This window comes from Ornithorhynchus anatinus, chromosome 8 (assembly GCF_004115215.2).
Source record: "Ornithorhynchus anatinus isolate Pmale09 chromosome 8, mOrnAna1.pri.v4, whole genome shotgun sequence".
NCBI lineage: Eukaryota > Metazoa > Chordata > Mammalia > Monotremata > Ornithorhynchidae > Ornithorhynchus > Ornithorhynchus anatinus.
This window is the reverse complement of record NC_041735.1, coordinates 38,079,070-38,102,369: the sequence shown is the minus strand read 5'-3', so window position 1 is coordinate 38,102,369 and position 23,300 is coordinate 38,079,070. Positions and strand designations below refer to the sequence as shown.

General features: G+C 45.2%; 1 protein-coding gene across 3 annotated transcripts in view; it reads left to right on the top strand.

The window, feature by feature from the left end:
- Nucleotides 1-3,297: 3,297 nt before the first annotated feature.
- The window catches only part of SLC6A20 (solute carrier family 6 member 20), a 35,315-nt gene continuing 15,312 nt past the window's right edge, over nt 3,298-23,300 (top strand). The window contains exons 1-5 of one of the 3 annotated variants that reach the window (XM_039912858.1): nt 3,298-3,448; nt 5,740-5,835; nt 6,070-6,217; nt 13,375-13,563; nt 21,978-22,118. In XM_039912858.1, coding sequence (XP_039768792.1) covers nt 13,437-13,563; nt 21,978-22,118 — 268 coding nt within the window. In that variant the 5' untranslated portion in view covers nt 3,298-3,448; nt 5,740-5,835; nt 6,070-6,217; nt 13,375-13,436. Of the gene's footprint in view, nt 3,449-5,481; nt 5,836-6,069; nt 6,218-13,374; nt 13,564-21,977; nt 22,119-23,300 lie in introns of those variants that run through there. The other 2 variants (XM_039912857.1, XM_029070871.2) reach the window with 2 other exon arrangements.

Sequence of the window (23,300 nt, the reverse complement as noted above, 5' to 3'; positions counted from 1 at the left end):
AGCACACCAGGGAACCACTGCCTTTGTCGTCGGGATCCCCGCCGTAGAGCTGTGAAGGGCTAGAGAGTCCAAATCGACGGTAGCAGCGGTTGCCAGAGTCTAGGGAAGCCAAGCCAGTGGGGGGGGAGGTGAGGAAAAACGAGCTCAGGTGACTCAAGACACTGCAGAGTAGCTACTGTCACTGCAGCATTAGAGATCACCTACGAGCAAGCCCGGGAGACCCCAGTGACTGCAGCTCTTAGCCCAGATCACACCAGAAAGAAGAAAAGATGAAGCAGGATAGGCCCCCGGGGTTGTCACTTAGCATGCCACAAACATATTCACCCAGAATCACACTTGAGGATACCTACAGGTAGACATGCCAGCACGGCCACTCGCCCTCAGACAACATACATACACGAGCACTGACCTTCATAAAAATTCATGGGCACAAAGAGAAGGAATAAAGAGGGGAGAAATAGGAGGAGGAGGAAGGGAACAAGAAAAGAAAGGGAAGAGGAGTTTTGAAGGAAAAGGAAGTGAAACCAGACTATGGAGTGAGAAGAAAATGTAAAAATCTCATCAATGTTTCCTGAGTCTCTGCTACTACTTAGTGTAACTCCCCTTTTTGGGTTGTAGCATGAGAATTCTTCAATCAGCTGGAAAACCTTGAGAAGATGTTGCAATCAGTAAGTATGCTGACTGCCCACCTAAAGTCCAGATGCTTCCAGTACGTTCTCACACTGTATCTTAAGGATCTGGCTTTATGTGTTCATATATTTCTTTAATTGGTTATTTTTATGATAATTATCTATGGAGTCCACGTGAGAAAGCTAAACCTGGTTTTCACTGCCTCGTTTAAAGGTTTTTTATTTTGTAAAGGTAGTCTCAAGTCAGAAGTGGACTGGGTAAGATGTTTCCTTTCAGAAATTCTAATTTAGAGTAGACAGTTTTGGCAGTGTCTGAGTATTTGTTTTGGAAACACTTTTCTCCAAGGAAGGGCTGTATTTCAAACGGTTGCTAAACGAGGAAATGGTTTTCCATCACACTGTCCCTTGGTTTTTTGGTCAGAATGAGTGATTCAACTGGGCATGGATTTGACCATGGAATTAAAGGATGAAATTGGTAGGAGAGGAATAAGGGGAAAAGGTTGGGAATTCCTCACATACCCCAACTGCATAGTTTTGCTTTTCCAGAAACAAAATATAGTTGTTTGAAGAGGCAAAAGCAATGTGTTTCCTAAGAAATTTGAATATTGTTTTAATATAAATCATAATTAGCAATCATAAAGATTATAAATTAGTTATTTGTCAAGCTCTTACTGTGTGCCAAGCGCTTTATCAAGCGAGCACTGGAGTAGTTAATATGATCAGGTCAGATAGAATTCCTATCCCACCTGGGGCTCACAGTTTAAGGGGGAGGAAGAACAGGTGTTCCCCATTCTACAGTTGGGGAAAACAAGGCACAGAGTGTAATAATAAATGTATTTGTTAAGCGCTTATTATGTGCCAAGCACTAAGCACTGGGGTGGTTAACAAATCTAGTAAGACACAGTCCTTGTCCCACGTGGGGCTCACAGTCTCAATCCCCATTTTACAGATGAGGTAACTGAGGCATAGAGAAGTGAAGTGACTTGCCCAGTATCACACAGCAGAAAAGTGATGGAGGCAGCATTAGAACCCATGACCTTTTGACACCCAGGCCCAATCTCTATCCAGTATAAGTGACTTGCCTAAGGTCACACAGCAGGCAAATGACATCTCCCCCTTTTAGACTGTGAGCCCGTCGCTGGGCAGGGATTGTCTATCTGTTGCCAAATTGTACATTCCAAGTACAGAGCTCTGCACATAGTAAGCGCTCAATAAATTAGATTGAAAGACTCTTAATGGTACCACAGTCTCTCAGCTCCCCTCCCCTTCCCCCAAAAAACCATTATAGTCTTTATGATTTAGTGTTCTCTTTGTTTATCCTAGAGTCACTGAACAATGGGCTGTAAAGATAGTGTAACTGAGACATCACCAGGTATGAAGCAATCTACACTGAATCAGTCAGTGGTATTTGAGTGCTTACTATGTGCAAAGCCTTGTATTAAGCTCTTGAGTGGGCACAATAAGAGTTAGTAGACATGTTCCCTTCCCCCAGCAAGCTTACAGTCTAAGAGGATGAGTTTAATGTAGAGAATCTCTAAACTGTACCTTTCTACTATTAACAGAATCAAAATGTATTCTTTGGTAATAGCTTGCATTTTACCATCCATACAGTGGTCTAGTGTAGTTTGCAAAGGTAGATAGCTGGCAATCTTAAAGTATGTTTTCTGAAGGTTCTTTTTTCAGTGTAAACCCTCTTTAACAATAGGTGTGTCCTGACACCTTTTTGGTTCAGTGAGAACCAAAGAGGAGAGGAATTCAAATTGCAGTAGGAGAGACCTGAGCTGGACATGGAAAAGAACTTCATATTGAAAAAAAGATAAAACTTCATTCCACTAAGTGGTAAGAGCACGGGTTTGGGAGTCAGAGGACATGGGTTCCAATCCCAGCTCTGCCACTTCTGTGGTGTGTGACCTTGGGCAAGTCACTTCACTTCTCTGTGCCTCAGTTACCTCATCTGTAAAATGGGGATTAAGACTGTGAGCATCACGTTGGGACAACCTGATTACCTTGTATCTACCCCAGTGCTTAGTACGGTGCTTGGCACATAGTAAGCGCTTAACAAATACCATCATTATTATTATAATCAGTTGTGGAGTTTCTGTCTTTAGGAATCTTTATGAAAAGCATAGACGACCATCTACCCAGATGGTCTGTTCACGCCCAGGCCAGGAAGCAGTGGGTTAGTCAGTAGGTTTCTCCGATCTCTTCTAGCTCTGTGAATCTTTGGGTATAATTATTGAGAGACTCTTGGGCATGAGCACCAACTCTGTGGAGGTAATAGGGGTCATGGAGCCCATGGGATTCTGGCTGTGGGGTGTAAAATTTCACCTCTCATCCCAAGGGTCTGAAAACAGCCCCGATTGTGACTAAAAGTCAATTAAGGGTATTTACTGAGCACCTACTGAGGGCTAAGCACTGGTCCAATCACTTGGTAAAATAGAACAGAAACAGAACACAGAAAAACATTATTTGTGTCTAAATCAGGGTTAAAAAGAGCTAACATTATCGTTATGTTGTACACTCCCAAGTGCTTAGTACAATGCCTTGCATAGAGCGAGTGCTCAATAAATATGAATAAATGAATGAGCCCATTAGCTCTTTGAAGCTTGGATCTACCTTGCCTCCTGTTCACCTCCTATACTCAAGGCTAAAAGACGGCATCTCTGTCCTTATACTAATTTTATGTAAAATAAGCTTTAAGAATGTCGCTCTTTACCCTGAAGCTGTTGTTTGGGATGATACGTGGAGGGGAAACAAAACCAAGAGAGAAAGTATTTGGACCAGATTGAAGAAAAGCAGGAGAAAGAGGGTGCTGGAAGGTGAGTAGATTTATTTTTTTAAAACCAAGTCTGTCAACGAGTATTTGAGTGCCCGGAGAACAAAGCAAATGTACCAGGTGTTTGTGGTTCATCTTATGGTCATCATGTTCAAATGAAATGCACATGTGTAAGCTCATTGTTGAGATGCAATTAAACAGAGGAAAGGTAGGAGCAATTGAGGTGGAAATTCTCAGCGAAAAGAAGCAGAGTGGAGCCACTCTGGCGAGGGTGCTCAAATCAGGAGTGAGGAGGAGGAAATGGTGACCCAGGAATATTCCGACACACAGGTAGAAAAAATATTGAATTCACTGCCAAGTCTCTGGGTTTCAGGTAGTATAGTATTAAAGAGTCGACCCCACTCCGGCCTTCATGTTCTTTACGGTTGAAAAAAGGGAAAAAAATCTTGGTAAGGTCACTGGAAAAATGAGGTTCACTGTTGTTCTTGAGGTAAAGCTTAAAAGCCACTACTTCAAGGGACTCTCTCACTACTTGTGAAATAAACATTATAAGCAAAGTTTGTTCATGAAAGAAAATTTAAAAACCCCCAAAGACCTTTGCTAATCCACTATTCAAAGGAATCTAATCTCATCTGAGTTCTTTTATGCTTGTGAAATGAAGCATGTTTGTGTATTTTCTGCAAGAGTGAGAGTTCAGCATGTCAACCCTACCTGATTAAATGAGACAGTCAACAACAAGTAGGCCAGTAGGATGCAGTTTAAGTCCATCAGTGGGCAGAGGGTAGGGTTAACACTTGATGCTAAAATGTTTTCTTCTAACCACTAAATATTTCCACAGTTCTCAGGCTGTTTTTCTCATATAGATTTTACTTTGCAAGTGGTCTTGGTTTTATGTATTCTCTGAAAGACGTTTAAAGAAAAACCAAAGATGGGGGAATTGGGGATTAGAGGTCTTCTTTTACCTGCCATTTCCATCCAATTTCACAGAAGTTTAATATTCTGTAGTTTCTGTGACCTTTTCAGAGACGTAGCATGGCCTAGTGGATAGAGCACAGTCTTGGGAATTATAAGGACCTGGGCTCCAATCCTGGTTCTGCCACTTGTCTGCTGCGTGACCTTGGACAAGTCACTTAACTTTTCTGAACCTCAGTTACCTCATCTGTAAAATAAGACTATGAGCCCCATGTGGGACAGGGGCTGTGTCCAACCCAATTTGCTAGTTTCCACCCCAGTGCTGAGTACAGTGCTTGGCACATAGTAAGTGCTTAACAAATGCCACTTTTTTTAAAAAGTAGTGATCTTGGCAAATTGTTTTCAAACTTTTGGCTTGAAAATGTTGTATTGAGCCTGCCCAGTTTGTTTTTTTTTGGTCCTCACTTTCAGTAGCATTTAATTTCCATATCCACTTTGATCCATGTTCCCTATCTTTTTGATCCTTCGCCTTTACTTCTTACTCCCTTCACCTCCGGCATCCCATTTCTACCTCTTTGTATGACTTGGGCTGTAAAAACCCAAGTCTCAGCATCTCAATTCTTCTTCAGATAAAACACCTTGAAAATCAAGCAGGGAGGAGGGTTGAGGCATGTTAAAATTATTTTAGGTCTACTGCCAGGTTCCCATTAGTTTAGCTGCCTGGTTACTTTTCACTCTTAGACCCTTGGCTTAACGTTTTTCCCTGGATGATTTGAAGCCCCATCTTCTAGTCTATGTATTGTCCTCCACGTGTCTCTGTTTTAGGGAAAGTTTGTCACTTATTATCCCATTCTGTAAGTGAGGAGGGTGCGAGGCATGATATTTATCCAGTGTCTTGTAGCAAGTAAGGAGTTGAGCCAAAGCAGAAGCCAAGCCCTGATCCAAATCTGGCCACAGCAGAAGGCACTGAATCGCAGATCAGCAAGCTATACCATCTTCCTTATTTTCAGAAAGTCTTTCCATCTCTAAGGAAAGCTATTAAAGCATCTATAGAGTGGGTTCAGAGTTTTTCTGGGGGTGAGAACCTCATTTTAGTAATGAGCAAAGTGAGAAACCCATCTGAAAGTTGTCAGTATCCATTTCAAGCATCTAAAACAGACAATGTCTTTTGACCATGATTGCCCCAGCAGCAGTAGGAGAGGATCTACCCCAGTGCTTAGAACTGTGTGTGGCACATGACAGCAGTAGGAGAGCCTGCCTTGACCAACACTCCTTCTAAGGACTGAACAGGCCAGAATCAGCCCCAGCTGCTCTGGCCAGACTGTGATGGGGACAGGAAAAAAAGGAAGCCTGAGTTTTGGGGAGCAGAGAGAATGAAGAGGGCAAAGGAGAATGAATGTTTAAGGATTTCTTTTTTCAAAGGTTGAAGCTGGAGAAGAAAAATAGATTGTTAGACCTCGGTGGAAGTCAAGAACTTATATTAAGATCTGAAGGAACAAGGAACCCCCTAGGAGAATGGTATGTTCCATGTGCTTGCAGGCTGTACCAGCTGCAGCCAATTTAGAAGAATTGCCACAGGTTGAGTCATATCTTCGGAGTGATCATGGATGGAAGAGAGCATGTTGAGACTGACATTAGTTTTCCTCCAGCTGTGCTAAAACCCCCATTTGTGAGGTTCTGTGGCAGGAGCAAATCGGGCTGACTCAGACCCCTGGGGTAAAAATGCTAATTAACATCACTTCTTCCTGGCAGGACAGTGTCATTAGGACCAAGAAGTGAGGTTGTTCTCAACGAGCTTGTGATGAGCTCTTCAAACTGCCCCGAGAACCATCATGAAGCTCTTGGACTGCATGGTGACCCAGGCAAGCAGGGAGCCAGGATTGAAATTCGGAATGTTAAAGTAAGTTACAAGAACTTGTGCAGGAAGACAAGTTATTTTATGACCTACCTCCCCTCCCCATGGCAAATACTACCTTCCACAGTTTTTCCCCCCTTCCTCTTTTCACTTCCCTTTCTGCTTTTAACCACAGCTCCATTGAAGTTTCTCATGTGGCTTGAGGTTTTAATTCCATGTAAAAATATAAGGTGATTTACTGGTGATTTGATCCACATTTGGCCTCCTTGAAAACCTCCCTTGCCAGGAATTCATATCACGTGATGTGCCTGATCACCCTCATGGTTGCTGCACTGTAAAACCTGCAACCTGTCCACCCAGTAGCCACCATCTACAGTCAGAGACAGTTCTGTCTCAAATGGAAGTTGGCCAGGACTTAAAAAAAAAAAAAAAGAAAAAGGCCTGCATTTGCAGTACATTTAAAAGCAACAAAGAGTCCCTTGACCCTTAGTAGAGTGGCCCTTGAGTTCAAAGGTGAGAATGCTGACAGTGGGAGTGTTTGTTTATCCCTGAGAGAGAATCTCTAGTATACTACACACTTTGCCCAGGAAAATACAATAGGAGTACTCCTTTCCTGACTCCCTCTCCCCCCTCCCCACTGCCATTGCTCAGAAAGAAGTGATTTAAAAGGGAGACGTATGTCCTACCACAAGCAGGCTATGCGCTGAAGTTGTTTTTGCAGTAGTGGTGATGATTTGTGCTGAGTTTTCACTCTGTGTTCCGTGGCACCCGCTGTGAGTAACTGGGAGGGACAAAGGGGCCCCTTTTGTGGTCACAAAACACAATCTCTGAGATCTCAGCAGGCAACTCTTTCGGTCCCACGCCTTTGGTTTCTTCGAGGGTCATTTCCCCACTGTACCCTTTCTGGGCAGGGTCCCGGGAGGTGATGAGAACGGTCGCCCAAAAAGGGATAATCACCTGAAGTACACGGGCCAATATGGAGTCAGTGTCATAACACTGGATGAGTTTCTGCTGCCCACCTTGGGCAGCTCTTGGGCTCACCTTGCTGTGAGACCAGGGATCAACCGTGCTGGGTTAGGAGTAGCAGGAAAGACTCCAGCCCCCAGAGGGTCCGTGTGGCAAAGAAAACTTTTTCCTCCTGTCTCCTCCTCCCCCTGCCTCATCCTCACTGACCTGACCCGGAGGACTAATGCCTCTTTATCCCCTGGCAGCCATGGTACGTGCTGCAGTCCGGAAAGCAGCGTGGCCTACTGGAAAGGGCACGGGTCTGGGAGCCAGAGGACCCGGGTTTTAATGCCGACTCTGCCTTCTGTTTGCTGTGTGACCTTGGGCAAGTCACTTAGCTTCGTGGCTCAGTGGAAAGAGCCCGGGCTTGGGAGTCAGAGATCAGGGGTTCGAATCCCGGCTCTGCCACTTGTCAGCTGTGTGACTGTGGGCAAGTCACTTAACTTCTTTGTGCCTCAGTTACCTCATCTGTAAAATGGGGATTAACTGTAAGCCTCACGTGGGACAACCCGATGACCCTGTATCTACCCCAGTGCTTAGAACAATGCTCTGCACATAGTAGGTGCTTAACAAATACCAACATTATTATTAACTTCTCTGTGCCTGTTACCCCATCTGTAAAATGGGGATTAAATCCTGCTCCCTCCCACTTAGACTGTGAGCCCCATATGGGACAGGAACTGGGTCCAACCTGATTAATTTTATCTACCCCAGCACCTAAAACAGGGCTTGGCACATAGTAAGTTCTTAACAAGTATGATTATTATTAATTATTATCTCTCCTTTTGGAAAACAATTTTGTTAAAGCGATATGTTCCCCATTAGCCCCCTCCCGTGGCCAGATGTCAAATTACCTGCAGACGTATCCAGGCTGACTGTTGAAGGGCAGCTGGTTGGGTAATGATAATAATGTTGGTATTTGTTAAGCGCTTACTATGTGCCCAGCACTGTTCTAAGCGCTGGGGTAGATACAGGGTCATCAGGTTGTCCCACGTGAGGCTCACAGTTAATCCCCATTTTACAGATGAGGTAACTGAGGCACAGAGAAGTGAAGTGACTTGCCCACCGTCACACAGCTGACAAGTGGCGGAGCTGGGATTCGAACCCATGACCTCTGACTCTGGGTATTGAAATCGATTGGGATTATCGAAGGGAAATGGCAGCACCCTGAAGCAATATCACAGGAGGAAGAGAGCACCTGAGCTGGAAAAATGAAAGAGAGAACAAGGCACCTCTTGGACTCCCTCTTCCCACCATTATTCTGAGTCTAAACTACATATCCCACTTACCTGTGTGACTTTAGGCAAGTCACTTAACCTCTCTGTGCCTCAGTTACCTCATCTGTAAAACGGGCATTAAGACTGTGAGCCCCACATGGGACAACCTGATTACCTTGTATCTACCTCAGTGCTTGGCACATAGTAAGTGCTTAACAAATACCACCATTATTATTATTATATTTACTTTTGTATGGATGTCAGGGGTCGGGGTCCTCCGCTTCCTTCATCAGAAGTAGAGTATAGAATGACTCAAGTTGGGCCTCCCCTTAGGGAATGTTTGATGATGGATTTAGGGAAGCATTTAACCGTTTGGGAAGCATGTGGCTCAGAGAGTAATAATAATAACATTGGTATTTAAGCGCTTACTATGTGCAGAGCACTATTCTAAGCGCTGGGGTAGATACAGGGTAATCAGGTTGTCCCACGTGAGGCTCACAGTCTTAATCCCCATTTTACAGATGAGGGAACTGAGGCATTGAGAAGTGAAGTGACTTGCCCACAGTCACACAGCTGACAAGTGGCAGATCTGGGATTTGAACCCATGACTTCTGACTTGAAAGCCCAGGCTATTTCCACTGAGCGACACCGCTTACTTTATAAGGGGGGAGTGGGGAGTTGCCCTGTGATTCAGAGGAAGCAATTTCATAACACACAGCCCTGTCTAAGCAGGCCACTCCAAGGATCTGGGAAGTTTTACTGTGCATTGGTGGCCCCCGAAGAAAACGGCCCAGTAAATTATTTTTTGACAGCCAAAAGGAAGAGGGAAATGAGAGACTTGCTGTTGACCCAGCTTCATAATCCCTAATACCTGCTTCCTGGTGATGCCATTCTCTCGGCTAATTCAGAACTACTTTGCATGAATATATTTGCTGGCCTTGGTCAAGTCACTTCATTTCTTTGTGCCTCAGTTACCTCATCTGCAAAATGGGGATTGTGACTTGGAGCCCCACATGGGACAAGCACTGTGTCCACCCCTATTTGTATCCACCCAAACGCTTAGAACAGTGCCTGGCACATAGTAAGTACTTAACAGATACTATTATTGTTATTATTCATCCACCGATATTGTTGTTTTTATCTATTCTGTCTGTTAACTATAGTGGTTTCTCCAATTTTTGTCTCTTTTTTTGCCTCATTAAGTTGTAAAATGAAGGCAGGAATTTAATTTTATACTCCTGAATCTTTCCCAAAAGCCTAGTGCAGGTTTCTGCACACAGGTGCTAAATGAGTACGGTCATTCATTCATTCAGTTGTATTTATTGAGCACTTACTATGTGCAGAGCACTGTACTAAGCGCTTGGAATGTACAATTTGGCAACAGACAGAGAAAATCCCTGCCCAATAACGGGCTCACAGTCTAAACAGCAAAGCAAAATAAAACCAAACAAGTAGTCTGGCTTAGATATAATCAAGGTAAATAGAATCATAGATATATGCACATCAATAACAAAATAAATAGAAGTGATGATTATGCCTTATCGGGTTGGTGGTTTTCAGATTTACAAGTTTTGGTTGGTCTGGCAAATAGCCTGCCTTTCTAGGAAGCCAGCAAGGGAAAGGGGTCAAGGCCTCAGGAAATCAGATAAATCAAGGTACCTTGCCTTCCTATTATTGGCAAAGAGGTAGTTGCTCAGTTCCTATTTTGAGCATAGCTAGTTTGGGAAAAATCTCTAACTTTGATTTTGTAGCAAGCTGAAAAAAAGGGAACTATCACAAATGATGAAAACTAAATATTCTAAACGAAACTAGAAAATTTTCACGCATCTGCTCATCAGCCATAAACTTGATCAGCGTGGCTCAGTGGAAGGAGCCCAGGCTTGGGAGTCAGAGATCATGGGTTCGAATCCCAGCTCTGCCACTTGTCAGCAGTGTGACTGTGGGCAAGTCACTTCACTTCTCTGGGCCTCAGTTACCTCATCTGTAAAATGGGGATGAAGACTGTGAGCCTCACGTGGGACAACCTATTACCCTGTATCTACCCCAGCGCTTAGAACACTGCTCTGCACATAGTAAGCACTTAACAAATACCAACATTATTATTATTATCTTATTTTTGGACCCGTGAGTTCACCAAGGACTTGCTAGTTACCATAAACACTTTCTTTGTTCTCCCGAGGGGGCTGGCAAAGTTAGTCTATAAGAAAGGATCTGGTAAGATTGCCAGTGCATTTTTGAAAATGGGAATCTTTTATCCTCTTCCACCTTGATTAGTGCATCCGCTTCCTCACTGACATCCAAGCCTCCTGCCTCTCCCGACTCCAATCTATACTTCACTCTCCTGTATGGATTATTTACCAACAAAAATATTCGGATCATGTTTCCCCACCCGTCAAGAACCTCCAACGGCTTCCCATTCGCCTCCACATCAAACAGAAACTCCTTACCAATGACTTTTAAAGCACTCAATCAGCTCGCTCCATCCTACCTCACCTCACTAACCTCCCACTACAGCCCAGCCCGCATACTCCGCTCCTGTAAGCCAGCTTACTCACTGTATCTCGATCTTGTCTATCTCACCACTACCCCCTTTCCCACATCCTCCCCCTAGCCTGGAACTCCCTTCCCCTCCATATATGCCAGACAACCACTCTCTCCACTCTCAAAGCTTTCCTAAGCTTACATCTCCTCCAAGAGGCCTTCCCAGATTTAGCCTTTTTCCCCAGCCTGCTCTCCCTTCTGCGTCACCTATGCACTACAATCTGTGACCTATGGACATTTAATATTCACCCAATCCCACAGCACTTATGTACATATCTTTAAATTATATATTATAAATTATTCATTTATTCATATTAATGTCTACCTAATATAGGCAGGGAACGTTTCTGCTAATTCTGTTCTATTATACCCTCCCGAGTGCACAGTATAGTGCTTTGAACATAATACGTGCTCAGTAAATGTGTGATATTTGAACACCTGCTGAGTGTGAAGCACTGTACTAAATTCCTAAGAGTACAACAGAAGCAAAACACTTGTTTCTTGCCCTCCGAAAGTTTACAGTTTAATGGAGGACATAGAAAAAGAAATCATAAATAGGAGCAAGAAAAAGAACAAGAATCCAACTGGAAGTAGCACAAATGTACAGGAATGAATAATTGAATATGCAAATAAAACTAGATGTATGGGTATATATATGTGCTGAGAATAGGACTAAAATGCTCAAATGTTATAAGCAGCCAATTTGACTGGGGTGTTATGAATTAGGATTGGCTTCCTGGAGGAGGTGGGATTTGGGGAGGCTTGGAGGTTGGGGAGAACTTCGGTCTGTTGGATTTTGAGGAGGGGAATTCTTGACCAGGGCAACTGGGTCAGAGGTGGGAGAGTCGCAGTAGAGATTAGAAGGTGAGCTTGAGAGGAACAAACAGTGTGAGCTGGCTGGGGAGTCACAGGTGAAGAGAGCCAATGTGGAAGATGGAGATTGAAAGCAAGGGTCAGAAATATCTGCTTGGTGAGGAGGGAGATGGGTAGCCATTGGAGGTTTTTGAGTGGAGAAATGTGTCCCGAGCAATGCTTCAGAAGAATAAATCCTTCCAGCAGGGTGCAATATAAACTGAGGGCTGGAGAGGATGAGAGAAAGGAGACTATAAAGGAGGCAGATCAGTCCATCATATTTATAAATAAATAAAATAATTATGTTATTTTTTAAAGTGCTTACTATGTGTCAGGCATTGTACTAAGCACTGGGGTGGACCCAAGCAAATCAGGTTGGACACAGTCACTGCCCCACGTGGGGCCCGCTGTCTCAATCTCCATTTTACAGATGAGGTAGCTGAGGCACAGAGAAGTTAAGTGACTCACCCAAGGTCACACAGACAAGTGGCAGAGCCGGGATTAGAGCCCCAGGCCCGCGCTGTATGCACTACGCCATTATTGAGAGCTTTCTGTGTGCTCCGCACACTGTACTACGCACTTGGGAAAGTACAATACAACAGAGATTCAGAAGTCTAAGTGTGATAAGACAAATGATCAGACCGGGATGCTTGCAGTTGGCGTGGTGAGGAGGGGACGGATCCGGGAAACGTTGAGAAGGAACAAAAGGTGCCTGAGGTCAAAGCTAGACTGAGCAGCTCTGGAGGACGCGGAGATGCGTGGTACTACTCTGTCATCAACATCATCATCAACAGATATTTTGAGCACTAGCTCTCAATAAATACGATTGAATGAATGAATAAGTGCTGGAGGAAAAATGCAAAAGTTTGACACAATCCCTGTTTTCAAGGGCTTTACAGTCTCTCCCCAGTTTTCCCTGTGAAGAAATATGCCCACCATGCATTGCTAGGGCTTAACAATTCGTTCCCCGGTTTTCCCTGTGAAGAAATATGCCCACCGTGCATTGCTAGGACTTAACAATTCGTTCCTGGGCAATTGACCTCTGCTCGGATGAATGATAAAGCCAGTTGGCTACTGGAATGTGGAAATCTGGGCCGAGGTGTTTTTCCGCCAGCACACTGTTGAAGAATGGGCCCTCCGCTCAGCATGTGCCCACGTTATCAGGAGGGCTATTGTGCATCGGGATTTGGCCAAAAGGCTCCTATCACCCTGCTTAATGGGGTTTAGAGAGCATGTTCCCTGGGCCATTCCATGCCCTCTTTGCAGATCCCAGCGAGGGAAGAGAAAGCTCCCTAGCTCCTCAACTACATTCTCAGTGCAATGCTTTCTGTTTCCAGCAGCCACTTGTTCAAACCCAAAGTTCAAAGTGCCAGGGCGAACGTCTTAGAGTTGGAAAGGAAAACCAAGAAGCCACTCACCACAAGTGTCCATTTTATATTTCTGCCTGAGTGGGTGGAGGCCTATAATCTATTTACCAGCATTCCTCTGACAGTGTGTGCCTGTTAATAAGATTAGAAATTAAAATGCTTGATAACAATTGGCAAGTATACTCCCCTCTGAGCTGGGCTGGCTTTGACTCACATGCAGGCTGGAAGAGCATCTGAAGGAGGGCAAAGCTGGAACCTCCGTCCTGAGAGCCGTGCCCGAGGATGGAAGTGGAGAAATCTCGACCGTTGTGGACCAACCCCTTACAGTTTGTGTTCGCCTGCATTTCCTATGCGGTGGGCCTGGGGAACGTGTGGAGGTTCCCGTATCTGTGTCAGATGCACGGAGGCGGTAAGTCAGGATTATGTTTCTCGACTCCATCTCGGAAGGCCCCGGTCCTGGGCACTCATGCCTCTTTAACTCTTCTCTTACTGACTGCAGAGCTCACCTCACTCAGCTCGGTTTCCAAATGTAAAGTGTCCCACATGTTCAGTGAGGAACATGAAAGGGGCCCAATCAATCGGTGATATTTATTGAGCGCTCACTAGGTGCAGAATGCCATACTAAGCGCTTGGGAGAGTACAGTGAAACAGAGGACCGTACCTGCTTCTCCCTCTCCTTTCCCTCGGCTTCTCGGATCAACCCCGAACTGGGAAGCCGCCCGGTTTCATTGCCTGCTGGCTTTCCCAGCTGCACTGCTGCCTTCCAGAAGAAGGTTTCTCCTCTGCTGAAAGTCTCTCTGACAGAGATGTTTGATTCGATCCTTACGCCTTTATGGCGGGGCTTCAAAGAGCAGACCGAAGAGGAGGAAGTGAGTATGTGTATGGCCTTTATTAACAGATTAACGGCAGACATATGAGGGGAGGACATTCTATTATTATAAAGACTCATTTTCAGATATTAAATTCTTGGTCGGGGGCTGTTCTCCCCTTGAAACTTGGCATTCGTCTTCACCGCCCATGGGGATAGGGCAGCTAAAATGTGTGTCACCTTTGGAAAATGTGGATTTAATTTGTCCTGATCCAAATTTCTTAAAATCATGTTGAACACTTTTTAAGGTACATAATGGAAAAGATAATTCAGCTTTCTGCATTTTTCTCATGCGACTCTCTGGTTGCCTGACTTGTATTCCCTCAGGGAATTTACACGTGTGTGCAATTCAGGCATTGAAGTCAGTGAAATGTCTGCCGAATAGAAATGACACCCAAGTGGAAATGTTCTCCGGTTGTCAAGAGCCTACAATTATCTAGGCTGGATGAAGTACTTGATGACCCACAAACATTATGGCTATGTCTAACCTACCCACACATTATGATTTTTCTTTAAAAGAACCATTTTTCTGATGAAGATTTCTTCCTGGCTTCAGGCTTTACTTATCCAGCAGTATTTCTAGCAGAAAGGATGCCATACAGATGTGGCTGGAGCTCCCAATTGTAGATATCTAACACATTTTAAAAGCCCCAGATTTAATGACCCATTTACTTTGGTACTGCAGGAGGAGGATTTGAGATAGTAGCAAATGCATTTGCTCATGATTTTGAAGATATAATATAAAAATACGTATTTAGACATTTTGAGATGTTCTGATTTGGGGGGGCATGAGGGTGTATACATGATGCATGCAGGTGTGCTGATGCCCTCCTTTTATATTTTTGGTGGGTTCAATCTAATAATAATGATAGTAGCGGTACTTCGTGCTTACTTTGTGCCAAGCCCTGGGGTAGATACAAAATGATCAGAAAGCCTATAGATCCTGCCCCGCATGGGGCTCGGAGTCTCAGAGGTGGGGAGAAAAGGTGTTTTATTCTCATTTAACAGCTGAGGAAACTGAGGCACAATGCAGGTAAGTGACTTGCTGAAAGTCACACTCTTGGCAAGTCCCAGAGCCTGGACTACAACTTGGGTCTCTTGACTCCCAGTCCCATGCTCTTCCCACTAGACCACACTGCCTCCCTTTTGCAAACTCAAGATACATAGTAATAATAATGATGGTATTTGTTAAGCACTTACTATGTGCCAAGCACTGTTCTAAGCACTGGAGGGGGCAGATACAAGGTAATCAGATTGTCCCACGGGGGGCTCACAGTCTTAATCCCCATTTTACAGATGAGGCAATTGAGGCACAGAGAAGTTAAGTGATTTGCCCAGAGTCACACAACTGATAGGTGGCGGAGCCGGGATTAGAACTCAGGACCTCTGGCTCCCAAGCCTGGGCTCTTTCCACTAAGCCACACTGTGTGAAGCTTCTACATCTATTATCTGCTGTGGAAACTTACACAAAAGCATACTACATGCATGTACATGTGTTCCCCCTCCCCCCCCCAAAGTACAGTACTCTTATTAGCTTGCAGGCAGGGGTAATCCAATTCTGGGAAAGTAGTCATGGGATTGTCTGATTGAAGCACCTAACTTTCAACTTTAACAAAACACGGTTTTCATTTTCCCATAATAGTAACATACATTCATAGATTGGAAAAAAAAGTATTTGCAAAACAGCAACAAAGAAGCCTGGTGATGCTAGCAAAGTTTTTTATGTCAGATTCTTTGAAAGAGCCCAAGTCCCAGTTAGCTTTTATTCATTCAGTTGTATTTATTAAGCGCTTACTGTGTGCAGAGCACTGTACTAAGCACTTAGCACTATACTAAGCGATTAAGCTAATGAGGTTGTCCTTTGAGAAGCTCATGGTTTTAATCCCCATTTTGCAGATGAGGTAACTGAGACCCAGAGAAGTTAAGCCACTTGCCCAAGGTCACGCAGCAGACAAATGACTTTATACAAAGCATCTAGCCACTTCTTAATGCCCCAGTATCTTTCTCTTTTTCTTGTACATCTTCTCCAGGACAACCTAAAGGACTAAAGGAGTTGATTCCTTATTTTCGGTTCTCCCCATTTTGCCTTCAGTGGCAGACCTTAAATAGGGTTGGACTAAGTGACCAGATCATTATCTGTTTGCAAGCCTCTTAACCACGTGGCAAATAAAGAAGTAATCAAATTTGAGGTCGATTTTACAGCTAGAAAGCAAGGCATAATACCCTTCCAAACCAAACCATTATTGATGGTGACCTGCAAACAAAGAGGTTGTTCATTGAAGACACAGCCTGAAGATTCAAAATTAATTCCCCGAGTAAGACAGCTTATGGCTCAGAGGCCATTTCTGTGGGGTTTGCAGCCCCAGTTCTGGAGACTGCTCCTTTTGAGTCCTTCAAAGCCCAGGTCTGGGGCACGGAATTTAAATCTGGAGATTAAATCCCAAATAACAAACATTTACGTAAAGATTTTGGCTTGCTCTAAAAGGGCAGCCAAAAAAATCCCTCTGGGACCACGTCAGCAGGTCTTCTAGAGGTGAACTCAATGTCAAAGACTGATAGTTTTTCAAAAACATAGCTAAATTAAGACCTCTATGCTATCAGGCGTCAGTGCTTTGTGGCAGAGAGACTCTCATGAATGCTCTGCTTCCCTCTGACAGGCTCAAATTAGGAGTCTTTCCGGTGGACCCTCATACTCTTTCACCCTAGACCAAAGTTTGGCTATGTTCGCTCTCCCTAGAGCACAGTGTCACTGCCTCTGGGTCCAGGTACCCTCCCAGACATTGATAGGGCTACTTCTAGCCCACTGTGGAATTGGCAGAGGTGGTGATGAGGGAGGTAGGTGGTGGTGTGGGATTCCCTTGTTGGACTCACCGAAGACAATGAGCTGTCTTGACCTGTCAGCTCATTGGTTAAAATGGCTTTGCCCCAGTGAAGTCCTTTTCACCCAGTCTCACCTCTTAGAGGAAAACATTTGTGTACCCTTAGCTCAGGCCCGCAATGAATCCTGAGACAGGAGATGGTTCGTCTTCAGTCCGTAACAATCTGATTATTGAAAGAATAATTGGATGTAAAAAGAGTAGTGAAGAATTCTAATTTTTAACGTCAGCCTGGGGTTTTATTCCTACCCTGTCATTGTTCATATGCTAGCACCCTCGTAAGATTTTTATGAACCTGTCCAAGGGACAGTGGGTGTTAAGCCACCCCTTTCATTCTGTTAATAGGGGTCTGTGTTTGAGAAGTCAAGAAACCTTAATAATAATAATAATGTTGGTATTTGTTAAGCGCTTACTGATTCTGTCCTGATTATTAGGAAGTTGGTTTCATCACCAGGAGGTAGGAAAGAAGGTGACCAGAAATCTTGTCATCACAAACGCCTTCCTGCGTCAAGCTTCACATTTTGGGATTCAGCTGGAAAACCTAATCCTAAATCTCAGGAACATTGTTTAGCATGAAAATGAACTACTGAAAGGGGCCTCCCTTACTCTTGGTTGGCTTTGGTTGGTTCCAATTGAAATCTAATTAATGTCTTGCAGCCTTCCCGCAGCATATATTGGAAGGCCTTGGAGAAATAGCCTTACCAACTAGTTTCCACATGGGGAGGTAAAGTCAAATCAAGAAGGTTGTGTTGGTCAGTAGCTCATGTGTCTAAGTGGGTGAGTCCTCTAAGTTCTTTTAACCAAAACTGTTAGCAATGGTAGCATCGTTCATGGTTGGCCTTGCTCCAGGAAGCAAACTCACACTCAGTTTCATTCTCCCTTTAAAAAACTGGTGGGAGCTGAGGGGAACGGATCATCCTATCCCTGGCTGGAGGAGAGAATACTCTCGGGAATCAGCAGTTATCCTCCAATTCCTATCAAGGATCCCAAAGAAAGGAATGAGTTTCAGTTGCAGCAGGAGGGAACTGGATCAGATTTTGTCATTTCACTGTGCTGGAGGGACAGATGTTCTGGACCACCCCCAACCTGTGGGGGCATAGCTATCAGAGAGGTTTACTGCCTTCTGGGGAGGGGGGTCCATCTCATTAATGACATTACCCCAGACCTTTCCTTCCTTCCCCTCCACCCTACTCTTATTTCTGTTAGTACCAATGCAGAGTTAAAAATGGGCTTGGCAGTGCCTGAGGGGAGATTCCATGCCCAAGAGGTAGGGATAGATCATTCTGGAGGAAGTTGAAAGAGAGATAAAGTAGATCATCTGCAGAAAATTGAAAGAGGGAGAATGTAAATGTTTCTGGAGTGGTGAGAGCTTCTTTACTCTGTTCAAATCTTAATGTGACCTGGGAGAGGATCGTTAAAACCTTTGCAGTAGGTTTCCAAAGGATAAATTTCCCCCAGAAATACTCAATAGGATGATTACTCATCCATCCAGGAGTTAAATTGAAAATGGTCCTTCCTGGAGGCAGAGGGTTAAGCCTGCATAGAATATTTTACTCAGGCTGCTATTGTGGCCACCATGACATAATCTGTGGTCTCACCTTTGACAAAATATGGACAATACTAAATTAGTCAGCATTGATTGAGCACCTACTGTCTGTAGAGAATGAGCTTGAGAGAGTAGAGGAAAAAGACTCGAGTTTTCAGCCTGATGTAAAATTATTTAGTTTTCAGCATGAGGACAGAGCTTGGGTTTGGAAGTTAGGAGACCTGGTATGTGGTCCCAGCTTCTCCACCTGTCTGCTGTGTGATCTTGGAATTGAGTACCTGTTCTCCTTCCCGCTTAGACTGTGAGCCCCTTGTGAGACAGAGACTCTCTCTGATCTGATTGTCTGGCATCAATCCCAGCACTTAGCCCAGTACTTGGCACAGTGTAAGTGCATAATAAATTCCATCATTAGAAGAAGGAGAAAGGAGAGTTAGAAAAGTGAATAAATAGAATATCTGAATCAATAGGTTATAAAAATACTGCAGGTGGCTATTAGTACATAAATACTGAAGTAGCCTTTGTGAATTTACAACTTGGGGAGAGGACTGGGAATTTAGGGAACGGGAATGGGATTTTAGGAGAAGGGGTGATCTGTGTTCTGGTAAAGTGGAAAGGCGAGAGGAATTCCAGGCAAAGGGGAGGGTGTGAGCAAGAGGCCACGGGTAGAAGAGGGGACTGTGAAAAGATCCCCTTGGAAGGAACATAGACTGTGGGCTGGGGTGTAGCAGGTGAAGAAAGCAGACAGGTGAGAGAGAGCCCGTGGACAGCCAGTGGTTAGGAGATTTCCTTCAGTGCTAAGAGAAATGTTTAGCACACTGTAGGGTTTTTGTGGACAGGAGACATGAGAGCTAAATGGTTTGAAATTGAATTGAACTAGGAAAGGAAAATGAAATAATAATAATAATAATAATGTTGGTATTTGTTAAGTGCTTACTATGTGCCGAGCACTGTTCTAAGCGCTGGGGTAGACACAGGGGAATCAGGTTGTCCCACGTGGGGCTCACAATCTTAATCCCCATTTGACAGATGAGGTAACTGAGGCACCGAGAAGTTAAGTGACTTGCCCAAAGTCACACAGCTGACATGTGGCCGAGCAGGGATTTGAACCCATGACCTCTGACTTCAAAGCCCGTGCTCTTTCCACTGAGCCACGCTGCTTCTAGAGTACTAGAGTTCTAGAGTACTTGAAAGAGAAATTCCCTCAGTAAGTACCTTCCATTTGTTAGGACTTCACGAAAATTTTCAGTTGACTTTCAGGTGCCTACCTTTGTTACCCTTGAGATCCCCTGGTCTGTAGTGGAAAATCACCAAGCTGGAAGTCAGGTAATTTGCTTTCCATTCTTGGCTCTTTCAGTGAATTTGCTCTGTGACTGTCGGTGTAGCACTTCTTTGTCTGAAAAATGGGGCAATAAGACCTTTATTCCAGGGCTGGTCTGAGGGAAAATATGGTATTTCAGATAAGAAATAGAAACACCTTTCATCTCCTAATGGGCACTTACCCAAACTCCATATGCTGAATACACCTTGTGTTTGTTATTTTGACACTAGAGGTGAATTGGGTCAAACTTCTCTAAGCCAACCCTCCCAATTAAACAAGAAGATACCTCATAAAATGACTGTAACCATGGAGCCTTCCTAGGAAAAACTGGGAGAAGGGAGGCCTGTTTAGTGTCTTCATTTTCTGTGTAGACTGAGCATCAGATTGAGAAGGAGCTTTCTTTTCTCCCAAGTGCTTCTAGGTAGTTTTCTTCCTGGACCATCCAAATGGTGGCACCGCCTTGGTCATTGGCATGGAACAACCAGCTGTGGTCAGTCTGGGAAGGGAAAGCTGAAAGCATCACAAAGGGCGCATAGCTGGGAGAGGGGTTATCAGGTAGAGGACTCCGACTTTTAACCCTCTTCCCCATTTATTTCCTAAGGCCACTTGCAGCTCCATCCCTTGGAGATGGGGAATAGGGAGAAGACCGGGTAAGTGGACTCGGCCGGCTCCTTGAGGAGAGGGCCCAACCCTCAAGGGAGCTAGTTTAGGATGGGTCAAGGGGCAGGCCCAATCGGGTGGCCCAGAGGGAAGCCAGGGCAGAGAGCCAGAAGCGGCCGTGGCCAAAAGCCTCGAAGGGAGGTGACAGAGGCGGAGTCAAAGGCTTAAGATAGGCATTTTGCCCACATGACCTGGAACATTTGGGTCAGGGAAAGGGGACAGTTGGACTCCTCCCTTGCTTCCTTCGTCAACCCCCAAAGCAACAGCAGTGGAGCCAAACCAACTCAAAAGGCATTACCACGATTGGAGAGGAGCCAGAACCCTTTCCCTTGGACATTTTTTCAGACCCCCTCCCCAAACATTCATTCGTTCGTTCAATCGTATTTATTGAGCACTTTCTGTGTGCAGAGCACTGGACTTAGCTCTTGGGAGAGTCCAATACAAATGGGTCCTGGCTCCCGCTAGGGGAAGCTAGCATTGGGTAGACTCACCCCTCTGCCTCTCACAGGGGCTGTCCAGGAGGGGTGAGGGTGAAACTATCCCCCTGGCTTGTTTTGTGCTCTTTAGTTACCATTTAACACCTTGGACAGAGACCGGTTATTGTTTAACTTCTGCCACCGGCTTCTCACCTTGCACAAGTGGACTGTTTTGCCACTTGACTTTTAACACTTCTCCCCCTGCTTCTGAAAACCACATCGATAGATGGTTGCTGTGGCTGATGCCTCAAGACTCCTCAGTAGAAGAGCAAAACCGTCTGGCCCAGGTTCCCGGAATGCCAGTCTGTTGGGATTTTAGAGTTTCTCAGGTGGACCAGTGAAGCTCATGGATAGTCCACAGACTTCTCCTTGGCTGGCAACTTCTCTCTCTTCACCTCTCCCTTCACCTCCTTCTGCCATTAATATTTGTGGTATTGATTAAGTAAGTACTAGGCGCCAAGCACTGGGGTAGACACAAGATAATGAAGTCCCCACTTGGGGCTCACAGCCTAAATAGGAGAGAAAACAGGTATTGAATCCCCATTTTGCAGAAGAGAAAAGTGAGGCACAGAGAAGTTAAATGGCTGGCCCAAGGTCACACAACAGGTACATGGTGCAGCTGGGATTAAAACCCCGGTGTCCTCTGTCTCCCAGGCCCATGCTCTTTCTAGTAGGCCACGCTGCTTCCCAATTCCCAGTGACTTTCACCCTGTCAAAAGCAAAATGGGCTTTTTTGAGGTTCCCGTCATTTCCCACCGTCTGGTGAAAGGGCTACTGATTGGTGGGAGGTGGAAGGGAAGGATGACAGAGAGATTGGTTTGTATAATCCACAAATTGAGCGATCGTCTGTGGAATGTTCAAGTCGGTGTCATTGCTGTTGTATTCCCAAGGGAAGCCACCTCATTTCTCATGGGCAGCAGTTTGGTTGGGGGAATATGTCTGTGTGTGCTCGGGAATGAACCCACCCTTCCCCTTCCCCAAGTTGGGGAGAAATAGTTACACTCCCAGCCCCAAAGGAAATGTTCTAAGCCCTGCGATGCCCTAATGACTGTGCTGTTTCCATTTTATTTTTCCCCCAGGCGGGTTTTTGGTGCCATACTTCATCATGTTGATTGTGGAAGGGATGCCTCTGTTATACCTGGAGCTGGCGGTGGGGCAGCGCATGCGTCAGGGGAGTATCGGGGCCTGGAGGACCATAAGCCCCTACCTCCGCGGGGTCGGTATGTCAGCGTGCTCGTTTGGCCCCCATTTCTCCAGTCTCGTCCAAGCTGGAGAACTCTCGTCCTCCGGAAGCGAGAGAACAGACTGCCCCTGTCATCATTAAGAAACAACATGGCCTGGTGGAAAGTTCCTGGGCCTGGGAGTCAGAGGACCCGGGTTCTAATTCTGGCTTTGCCACTTACCTGCTGTGTGACTTTGGGCAAGTCACTTAACTTCTCTGTGTTTCAGTTCCCTCATCTGCAAAATGGGGATTCGATACCTGTGCTCCCTCCTACTTAGAATGTGAGCCCCATATAGGACCTGATTATTTTGTTTCCATCTCATTGCTTAGTACAGTCTTTGGTACCCAGTAAGCACTTAACAAATGCCACAATTATTATTGTCATCGTCGCCATTATAACCATGCTGTCTGTAAAGCACTTTCTAGGTGCCAAGCACTGTGGTAAGCCCTGGGGTAGATAACATGCAGACAGGTCAGACCCAGCTCCTTGGGGCTCATAGTCTAAAAGGGAGGGAGAATAGGTATTTTATCCCCATTTACAGATGATGAAACTGAGGCACAGAGGAATTAATGTCTTGCCCGAGATCACACAGCAGGCAAGTGTCAGAGCTGGGATTAGAACCCAGATTTACAGACTCCCAGGCCCGTGCTGTCCCCACTAGACCATGTATTTCTCTGTACTTCTCTGTACACTTTCCCCACAGGACCAGGAAAGGAGAGAGGGTTGGAAGGTGATTCTGGAGTGTGGAAAGGACCGGGTTTATTATCTTGGGTTCCTCCAATTTGGGTTCTGCCACCTGGCTGTCCCGAGGAAGGTTGTGGGGTTGGTTGCCCGCAGCAGGGCTGGGCTGACCCAGAAGTAGAGGGACAACGTCTTGGGGAGATGGAGCTGTGGACACAGCTCGGTTGGGCTGAGGAATTGGCACTGGGCCTCCAAGATCCGGGCCCCTCCTTCTGAACCCTGATTTCTGGGGCATGCACCCAGCAGGCTGCCTCCCTGTCTCATGCTGAAAACTTTTTAATCTGCCATTGTCTCCGCTGAGTCCTCCCGACGAAGCCTCGGCAGGTTGGCCCAAGGTTGCTCTGAATCGCTCCTCTGTTTCTCCAAATTACTTCCTCCTCTCTAGAACTGGGCTGATTTTCACCCCACCCCCACCCCTCCGCCCCCATGGCCAAAGTC